We start from the raw sequence: 9788 nt of genomic DNA on the forward strand, positions 1-9788 counted from the left end.
AGTCACTGAAGAGAATGTTTTTATGGCCATGTTATTTTCTGAGCAAGTGTGCGAGAAACGTTTACATTGGATCTTGTAAGAATTATCTGCTTCAGTTGCTCTGATGTAAGCATCGGCCTGATGCGTGAACACCTACCATCCTTTGACCTCCGGGGGCAGCTTTGCTGCATTGTAGATTCCGTAGAGCAAACACGTTTTTATTGCAACTGCACAAAGGTAGGGTGCGGTTTCAACTTATACTGTATCACATCACATGTACAGCAGCACATTTGGCGTTGCAATACCTTAGCAAGTTACAGCTACACAGACAGGGTTGCAACTGAAGCGAGAAACACGGTGATGAACACAGTGCCAGCAGCCATGCCTCTGGACCTCGTGGCGCCCGCTGCATGCAGCAGTTGTGGGAGCTTATACCCGGCGCCGGCCGGCGCCGTTGCGGCGGCAGGAGAATCCTCGGCCGGTTCCGGTGACGCACCCGACGCGTCTGGATCAGCCGCCGCCGTGCTCGACGACGGTTCTTCGGTTGCAGGCGTGGTGGCTGCCGGAGTCGTCGTCGTCTCGGACGGAGGCGAAGCAGATCCCTCGCCGTCGCCGGCGTCAGCTGCAGAGTCACAAGCAATAATGGCAGCATGTCAACACTGGTGGGCACTGTGTATGTATACCAAGAGTGGGTGGGTGCTGCAATGCTTGTGCACGTACCGTCGCATGGGTTGGGCAGGTGGCATACGTTGGGGATGATGGTCTGGGCCTGGCCGAGGATGAGGCCGACGGGGCTGGGCGCGAGCTTGGACGCGGCGCAGAGGCAGGGCGCCTGCGCCTGTAGGAAGCTCCGGAGCTGGGAGCAGCAGTCGGTGAGCGTCGCCGAGCTGACGCCGAAGACGTAGCCGATGCACGGCGACAGGCTGAGCGGCGCCGGCGGGCAGCTGGGCAGCGCCGGGAACGCCTCCGGCTGCTGCTGCGCCGCGGACAGCGTCGCCGCCGCCGTGACCATGACGGCGAGGGCGAGGGTCACCGGGTGGAGCTGCCGCAACGACGACATGACGGGACGCGGCGAGGTGTCTTCGGTAGGGACCACTACGATTACACGAGACGAGGTGCGGTTGTACGAGACGGGAAGGGATCAAGTGGCGACGGTGGTTTATACTGTGGACGGTTGCGAAAAATGGGGGAAAAAGCTTGTGTGCCTCACCAGGTGGATGGGCCGGTCTATCTAACTCGCTTTGGTGTGGGAGTTTGGAACTCTGGATTGGTTTGCATGCTGCGAACGCGACCTGGGGTTCTTCTGGAGGCTTTATCGGTGAGCAGACCGGCGAACATACGTCTCTGCCTGCCTCCATGACTCCATGAGAATGGATCCGAGGTCCCTTTCTTATTGCATTCCAGAATCTGGTTGTGTCTCTGTTGACCTCATAGCTCGCTCGGGTTGGTGATCAGCTCAGTTCCTCCCAATGGTTTCTTTCCCCTCTACTGTTGCTACTGGAGTCTAGCTGGACTCGATGCGCATCGTGTTAGACGCACATGTTTCGGCCACTAGAGGCAAGTCAGCGTCACGGTGAGCTAAGTTTGTGCACCAGCTGCCAGTGCCAGGCTCAGTTTCTTGGGCGCGACAACCTGTTTTGGAAACTGAAACGACGATTCCAGAGTAGGTTGGTGGTGTCACTGGTGTGAGTCGCGCGTAGGTAGGACTACCGTACTAGGCAATTCTTGTGAAGCACAAACGCGGCACGCATGCAGGCTGTAACTAAAACGATGCGCAAATAGCTGGGCATTTTTCCCTGGAAGACGAGTCCATTTCACGTGGTAAAGCAACGAGGAGCTATCAAAGCGCGCTAGCCTGACAACGGGGCCACGTCCCATGCCTTCGCCTGTGTGCCGTCGCCCCCGCGGTGGCTGAGACAAGCAACTCAACTCATCAGTCATCAACGCCGGTCGCCGGAAATGCCACCGGCCGCCCCCTTTCCCGCTCTGCAACGCGTGCAGAGCCTCATCGCTCTTCGTAAATTTGGTGCTTGTAGTCTTCATTGTTTGTCTGTTGCTTTTCAGTTTATGAACTAGTGGCTCTGGAGAAGAAGATGCTGATACGCAATTCTTGTGTTCAAATTGCAGGAAGATGAACGCAATGGAGCTGAGTTTCTGCAGGCTAAGCTGCAGATGCTGATGACGATGCAACCAAACTGCCAAAGAAATCCAGCTATGCTACCTGGAGTGCAGTTCACGTTTTCAGTGAAACTCATTACATCGACACTTACTTTGTAGGAGCCATATGTTTATTTCATGAACCGCGGTAAATCGGCATAAACTGAATTCAGTGGCAACTCTGTGCGTGGTCACTGGTCACATCTCACAGCAAGCACAGAACAGTACCGCATCATAGAACATGAACGACATGCTACAAAATCCACACATCTTGAAGTACGCACCACGGAAACGATCACACGACTCGGAACGATCGTAGCAGTGCATAATCCGATCAAGAGTTCAGAGAAGGTAAACGCCCAACAACGTCATGAAGAGAGCGGCGGCAGAGATGCCGCGGTAGCCTGCTGCAGCAGCTCCCGTGTCAAGCAAGCCTGGAACTGACTTCACTCCAGCACCACCGCCTGGCGCCGTCGTGTCCGCACCGGTCGGCCCGGTCTCCGGCGCCGCCGCAGCGGTCGCGCCAGACCCTGGCGCCGGCGTCGTCGTCGGACCAGCCGGGGCACCGCCCGTGGTCGTCCCCGAGCAGGCGTTGGCGGGCAGGTCGCACGAGCTGGGCAGCAGCTGGCCGAGCGCGGACCCGAGACCACCGAGCTGGGCCGCCGGCCCCGACGCCATCGCGGCGCAGAGGCACGGCGCCTGCGACTGGAACATGGCCCGTATCTGGGCGCAGCACTCCGCCGGCGGTGACGAGGAGTTGCTGGTGAAGAAGCCCAGGCACGGCGCCAGGGTGGCCTGCGCCGGCGGGCACGCAGCCGGCAAGCTCGGCACCGCGGGCGGCGCCGCCATCGGTGTCGTCGTCGTCGGCTGCGGCACCGGCAGTGGCTGCGGCTGCGCCGTCACGGCGCACATCAGGGCCGTCACGGCGAGGGCCAGGCACGGCCTGGTGACCGACGAAGGGAAGAAGCCGAGCTGCCGGTGCTGAGCCATTGTCGGAGCTAGCGCACGACGTCGGCACGATCACGAGCGTGACGTGTCGTTCACCAGGTCGGCGAGTTGTGAAATTTTAAGGCATGTGTTGTCGTGGTTTATATACGCGGTCAGTATGTGACACGAACTGTTGGAGGAGAAATAGGTGCGACCGTGACCGTGAGAGTGGGAGGCTGCTTTGTGGTCGGGTGGATGCACTGCCCTATCTAACTTGTGATGTAGCCGATGATGGGTTTGAGACTGATGATACCTCGCGTTGCGACCAACAGCAGGTTACACTTTTTGCAGGATATAAACGTTGCTTTCCTTTCTCCAGCGACTTTGGTGAGAAAAATCTAAGGATGGGCCTTCTATCAACCACTTCAAAAGACAGTGACACTATCTAGTTAAGTTTTTTTTTTTTGCAAAGATCTTAATTAATAGTTACTTTAGTTACACTTATTATTTAAACGGATCATTTACACTGAGTTTACATGTGTGTAGTGTATGAATCAATTGGCAAGTGGCACAGTAAACGCCATTTATCCTCCAATCCTCTAATTTGAAGCTCGAGTAGTCGTCCTTCGCGGCTTGTATTTGTAGCTTGAGAAAAAAAAAGGAGGAAATTACTATAGTTATTGTAGAATATTCTATATTCTCATACCACATATCGACTAAAGAATGCAATGGCAGCTCGTGGTTGCTCGCTGCATGGATTCGCTGAGGACTGCCTACGGGGAAGTTGAGGTAGAAGAACCGTTGCAGGTTGAAGTGGCATATTTTATTCTAGACTTTTAAACAGGAATAGAAATGAACGTGTGCCCCATGTTAACACGGAAAACGCCTTTAGTACTGGTCGGGAACCCCTCAGTACCGGTTGAAATAACCGGTACTAAAAGGTATTAAAATATTTAAAAATAAATCCCCTGCTGGCCCCGCCCCTCACCCCGCTGCCCTCCGTCCACCCCTCGCCCCCCGCCACGCTACCCCTTCGCCCACTCTGCCCGCCCTCCTTGCTCCGCCCCCGCCGCCCTCCCTCCGCCCGTCGTCGCGGCCGCTCCCGCCGCCCATCATCGCTCGCCTTCGCCCTTCGCCCGATGGCTACCGCCGCTCCTCGCCTTAGGCACGAGGTGAGGGGCGAGCGAAGGAGGGAGGAGAGGGGAGGCTGGGAAGGGAGCCGGTGGAGGAGGAAGGAGGGGCTCCTGGTCAGAGGGAGAGCTGAGAGGTTGAGGGAGCTGAGAGATTGAGGGAGGCGGAGGGAGAGGATAAGGGAGCGAGGGGGCCGGTGCAAATTCAAAAGGCGGCGCGCGGATGGAGGGAACCCATTAGTATCGGGTGGAGGTTCCACCCGGTACTAAAGGCTCTCAGGCACATTAGTACCGGGTGGAGGTCCCACCCGGTACTAAAGGGGTCACGGTCACAGGGATCTCCTCGGGAACTATCCGATAGGCTCAATACTAATGCTCACATTAGTACTAGGTCAAAATGCAGCCGGTACTGAGCCTCGGGACGAATGAACATCACCAGGTACTCCTGCAGGCTGCCGGGCACGTTCAACCGGCTCAATCTCGTCAGGAAGCAGACCCGATTTGCGGGCACAGGTTACGCTGCACCCGACGGACGGCGTTCATCGGTGGTGCGTAGGCAAGACGTTTGGAGACCAGCACCGTGGCGCCACGAGCCTGTGACTGCCGAGCAGCGACCTTCCCACCTCTGATGACCGATGACTCAAAGAAAGGCAACCCCTCATCACTGGCTTTAGTTGCTTGGATCTCCATGTGGCGCAGTGGTACTTCGACTTCATGGTCCAGTGTCCACAGCCTGCGCTTCCTCTCGAGCTCGCTGCCGTGGGAGGAGGAGTGTCCCGCACAGCTCGCTCTCCGGGAGCGCCGATTTGATGCGCAAGAAGACGTTGCTTGCCGCCACCAGTGACGTCAGGCCGTCGTGTGCACGAGGCACGCGTGCCTGCTCAGCCCCTGTCAGTTGTCACCAGCGCCCGCTCACCGCTCAGTCAACGGCGAGCCGAGGACGGACGAGGCTTCGTTCGCTCTTCCACCACCAAGCATTGCGTCCTCAATGCCCAGCTGAGCAGCAAGCTCCGCCGCCCTGTGCCCTTGTGTACGTAGAGACCTGCAGCAGCCAGCAGGTGTGTCGCATCTGATGCCACCCGGACCCTGGAGGTGCCCTTGACGGCGGTTTCGTGGTAGGTCGTGAGCAGACCGCGCGTCGTGTCCTCAACCTCAAGGGCCGAAGCTTGAGTGGCGATCGTAGCCTGCTGTTGTGTCACCTCTCTGGAGCGAAGAACCTGCTGGTCGTGGAGGGGTGACAGCTGAACCTCGTTTCCCTCCGTGTGACGTCTGCCGCCGTCATGATGGCTGCCACTGCCCCGATAGCGGCTTGCAACGCGGCGAGCGTTCCCGCTCGCGGTGGACATCTCCGTGTCCCGCCTTGTACTGGGTTGGGCACGCGTATCACGCGCGTCCCTGCCCCGGCCAGTCGTCGTCGTCATCATCGTCGCGCCTCCACCTGTACATGTCCTTGCCGAAGTTCGGGTAGTCATTATTGTCGCCGCGCCGGCTCCGCTCTGTCTTGTCCCTCTGCCTGCTCTCGTCGCGCTCATCCCCTTCTTCCCCTTGTGGAGCTGGTACGAGCGTACGTGACGGATGGTGGTGCCGTGCGTGGCTGATTAAAGCGGCTGACTGCTGGACTCCCCTTCCGCATCCGCCACACCCAAATTCCAGGTGGGGTACGAGCTCGAACGCCTCCAGCAAGAGGACGACGCGCGCACTCGTCAGAAGGAGGAGGCCGAGCGCCGTCAGGAGGAGGAAGAGGAGCGCCGCCAGAAGGAGGCCGACGACCTCGCCGTCGTCCTCGCCGGCTCGCCGAGCAGGCGACCGCGATAGCCGTCCTCCATGCCCAGGCAATCTCCGTCCTCAACATCCGGTCGCTTGTTCCGATCGTCCTCGACATCCCGGCGAACAACTACCGCAAATGGCATGGGCTCTTTCTCGTCGTTCTCCGCAAGTACGCGCTGGGTACTCCACGATCCTCACATGGCTCTTCGGCACCATCTCCGCCGCCCTGCAGGAAGATGTCATGGAGCCCGAAACCACCGCCCGCATTACATGGCTCGTCCTTGAGGATCAGTTCCTCGGCAACAAGGAAAGTCGTGCTCTCCATCTTGAAGCTGCCTTCCGCACGTTCGTCCAAGGTGACCTCCCCGTCGCTGAATATTCCCGGCGGCTTAAATCAATGGCGGACGCCCTCGCCGTCGCCGAGTTCAACGATCCCGTCACCGACCGTCAACTTGTGCTCTCCTTCATCCGCGGCCTGAATGACAAGTATGCCCACATGGTGTCGTTCCTCAAGACTCAGCGCCCGTTCCCGACCTTCGCCGCCGAAGTTCGCTCCATCCTCCTCCTTGAGGAGCTCTCTGTCAAGGATCGCCGCATCCACCGCGCTTGTGGCGGCCATTGGGCAGTCTCCGCGCCAACAGCAGCAGCCCTCCGGCGGTGGCCGGAGCACGGGCGGCTCCGAACGGGCGCCCATCCAACAACGGTGGCAATCGGCGTCGTCGCGGCAAGGGGAACGGCGGCGGTGGTCAGGGTTCGGGCGCCGGTGGTCACGGTTCTCGAGCGCCCAGCGCGCCGATGGCCAGGGCACGGGCGGCCAAGGGTCGGGCGCACAGGGCGCTGCCGCTGCCGGCATGCCATCCTAGGCCAACTCATGGGCCGGGACAGTGCAGGTCTGGTCGCACCAGGCCCCCTCCATCCTTGGGCCAAGGCCCATCACGCCGCCTCCGCCAGTTTCCCTTCCAGCAGGCCCGATCTGCTCCCCAGGCCTATGCTGCGTACGGATCTGCTCCCCCGGCCTCCGGCTCTTGCCGTTAGGATAGCACGGGTCAAGGCCCCTATATGTACTCACGTATATCCCAGATCAGTACAAATCTGTTCTTCCTTTCTCTGTTTACAGACACAATACTTGCTCCCGTGCTGCCGATCTCTGGCGGTGTCGCCGACACGAGAATGGAGGTCAGCTGCGCATCCCTGGCTCCGCTAGGAGCTAGCTAGCGAAGGTGAGCCAAAACCGCTTGGAGATGAGGCTCGGATCGGATTAGCAGTCCAAGCCCATAAATCGATCGTCTTCGTCTCTCTGCACGATGAATGAGGTCTGTTTCAATGCTTTCAAGAGCACAGCCCGGTCTTGCTCTCTCTTTTTTTTTTAAAGAAAAACGACGAGCACAGGTCCGTTAACTTCTCGGCGATTGTCCGCTGTCCGCCGTGCATGCCCAGGCACACCGTCCAGGCATAGGCTGACCCTGAACAGCAGGATTACACGCCTGGCGTGGTTCAGGCACCTCCATCGTCTGATAAAGTGTGTTTCGACGCCGTGGCGCTTGACGGATTTCTTCTTCTTTTTTCCCGCCTCTTCGCGTTGTCGCCGATGTTTGAACTTGATGGGGAATGTGCCGGGTGGAGAACGCGTGGCCCAGGACACCAGGGCGGTGTTCTCCCACCCAGTCGTGGAGGAGGTCGGCGTCGATGGCGTGCGACGTCGGGGCACAGCGCTGGGTCGCCGAGCTGCATCATGATATCGTCGGTGGTGCGGGGCGGAGGCGGCGGGAGCTCGACCGAGACGAGCGGCGACACGGCGCCGCAGACGTCCGGAACAGGGACCCGCCAAGCCGGGGCGCGCCGCGACACCGGCGCCGGTTGCTTGCAGACTCGCTCGCGGTGGCCGGAGCGGTTGCAGAGAAAACAGCGGATGGGGTCTCCACACGATGCTGCGCGGTGGTTGGGACTGAAGGTCTGAAGCAAATGAAGCACCTGCCCTATCTCCTCGATCTCTCTTCTCTCCGCGATGCTAGCTCTTCTCTGCCCTCCACCGCTGTCTTCTCCGTGTCGCCCACGACAACCTTGAGGAAGGAGACGTCATTGACCAGGTTACACTGGACCAAAGGTGTCGCATTGTTTCGCACTTTCGTTTCGCGTATGCTGGTTTCAGTTGAGGCGGATATATTTAATTTGCATAGTTAGTATGTGAACAGGAAAATATAAAATAGTACTAGTGTTTCTGTCAATTAAGCTTGTCTAATTCCAATGCCTCGCACGCTGTCTGTTGCTTCATATTTGTGCGATGCAGACATGGAGATGAGGATGAGCATGACAGCCAGGAGGCGAGGGGTGGAGAGAGCACGACAGCATCACCGGGAAACACGACAAGCTCCGAGCAGCGGCGGCCACAACACCCTGGCGTGCACCGAACTCTGAGTTATTCGTCTAAATATACACGTTATATTTATATACATAATGAAAATTATAAATCTAAAAATATCAAAATGATTTATATTTTGGAATGGAGTATTGAGTTTTGCATCAGTGGTTGGGTTACTTATGTTGGTGTCCTTTTGTGGCTTTAATCTCACCGAAACAATTGTACCGAATTTTGCGTATACGAGAACAGGGTTACCTTTCTTAGGGGAAAAAAAAATAAAAACAGCAATTGCCGGCGCCCAGCGTCTAGATTCAACGTACGTTGAACCTAGAGGTGGTGGCATTGTGTACGGCTCCGTACATGCATGCTCCCGCGCTCGCCCACCGGAGTCCCAAGAACACGACAGCATCACGGGAAACACGACAACCTCTGAGCAGCGGCGGCAACACCCTGGCGTGCACCGAGCCGGAGCCCGGATAAGCACGCATAGGCAGACAGCGGCGAGCCGGCGAGACGTGGCGACCCGGCTGGCTCCTGCCACGCTGCCTCCCTCCACGTAGCCGCGCCCCCTCGCCACGTACGAGCGCCCCCAGCGCGTATAAATAAGCACCAACCCCACATCCACATCGCCACGCCAAGCACCGAAGCACACGACACGAGCGAGATTGAGGACGCCACGCCACTGGCACTACACACCGCAATGGCGACCGCCGGAGCCAGAGCGACTCCTTTCCTCCTGCTCTTCCTTGCCACCCTACTCTGCGCTGCCGCCGCCGCGTCCTCTTGGGAGGACCGCGAGCCCTGGCGGTGCGCGCGGCGGTGCGAGGACCGCCCCCGGCACGAGCGCGCCCAGTGCGTGCAGGAGTGCAGGGAGGAGGAGCGGGAGCGGGGCAGGCGCGACGAGCTCGGCCGCCGTGGCGACCGGCGCGGCGAGGGGTCCGGCGACGAGCGCGAGCGGGAGCGGGAGCAGGAGCAGGAGCAGGAGCAGAGCCGGCGGCCGTACGTGTTCGACCGGCGCAGCTTCCGCCGCGTGGTCCGGAGCGAGCAGGGATCCGTGAGAGCGCTGCGGCCGTTCCACGAGGCGTCCAAGCTCCTCCGCGGCATCCGCAACTACCGCGTCGCGATCCTGGAGGCCAACCCGCGCTCCTTCATCGTGCCCAGCCACACCGACGCGCACAGCATCGGCTACGTGGCGCAAGGTATACACGTGCGCGTGCATCTTCACTCTTGCTTTGATTGAACGCCTGCATCTGTGCTTGACGGGTTTGCGTTGGCCTAGGCGAGGGAGTGGTGACGACGATCGAGAACGGCGAGAGGCGCTCGTACACCGTCAAGGAAGGCGACGTCTTCGTGGCGTCGGCCGGGGCGGTCACCTACCTCGCCAACCCCGACGGCCGGAGGAAGCTCGTCATCGTCAAGATCCTCCACACCATCTCCGTGCCTGGCAAGTCCAGGTAACTAAGCTGCTC

At 59.2% G+C, this 9788-nt stretch overlaps 3 protein-coding genes across 4 annotated transcripts in view; 1 reads left to right on the top strand and 2 right to left on the bottom strand.

Annotated features, from left to right (window-relative positions):
* Window positions 1–6: 6 nt before the first annotated feature.
* Window positions 7–1266, bottom strand: LOC101782941 (non-specific lipid-transfer protein-like protein At2g13820). Of its 2 annotated transcripts, XM_004982178.4 has the most exons (3): window positions 700–1266; window positions 285–601; window positions 7–206 (listed from the first exon to the last, which is right to left on the bottom strand). In XM_004982178.4, the coding sequence occupies exons 1-2, from the start codon at window positions 1037–1039 to the stop codon at window positions 300–302; spliced, it is 642 nt and encodes a 213-aa protein (XP_004982235.1). In that variant the 5' UTR covers window positions 1040–1266; the 3' UTR covers window positions 7–206; window positions 285–299. The 2 variants fall into 2 exon arrangements, with proteins under 2 accessions (XP_004982235.1, XP_004982234.1); XM_004982177.4 differs by having other exon boundaries at window positions 182–601; window positions 700–1264.
* Window positions 1267–2245: 979 nt separating this feature from the next.
* LOC101783616 (non-specific lipid-transfer protein-like protein At2g13820) lies at window positions 2246–3210 on the bottom strand. The gene has a single exon (XM_004982179.3). The coding sequence runs from the start codon at window positions 3124–3126 to the stop codon at window positions 2479–2481; it is 648 nt and encodes a 215-aa protein (XP_004982236.1). The 5' UTR covers window positions 3127–3210; the 3' UTR covers window positions 2246–2478.
* A 5790-nt stretch (window positions 3211–9000) lies between these two features.
* Window positions 9001–9788, top strand: part of LOC101784013 (globulin-1 S allele) — a 2251-nt gene continuing 1463 nt past the window's right edge. The window contains 2 exon segments of the mRNA XM_012842629.2: window positions 9001–9518; window positions 9599–9773. Coding sequence (XP_012698083.1) covers window positions 9020–9518; window positions 9599–9773 — 674 coding nt within the window. The 5' untranslated portion in view covers window positions 9001–9019.

This window comes from Setaria italica, chromosome IX (assembly GCF_000263155.2).
Source record: "Setaria italica strain Yugu1 chromosome IX, Setaria_italica_v2.0, whole genome shotgun sequence".
Lineage (NCBI taxonomy): Eukaryota > Viridiplantae > Streptophyta > Magnoliopsida > Poales > Poaceae > Setaria > Setaria italica.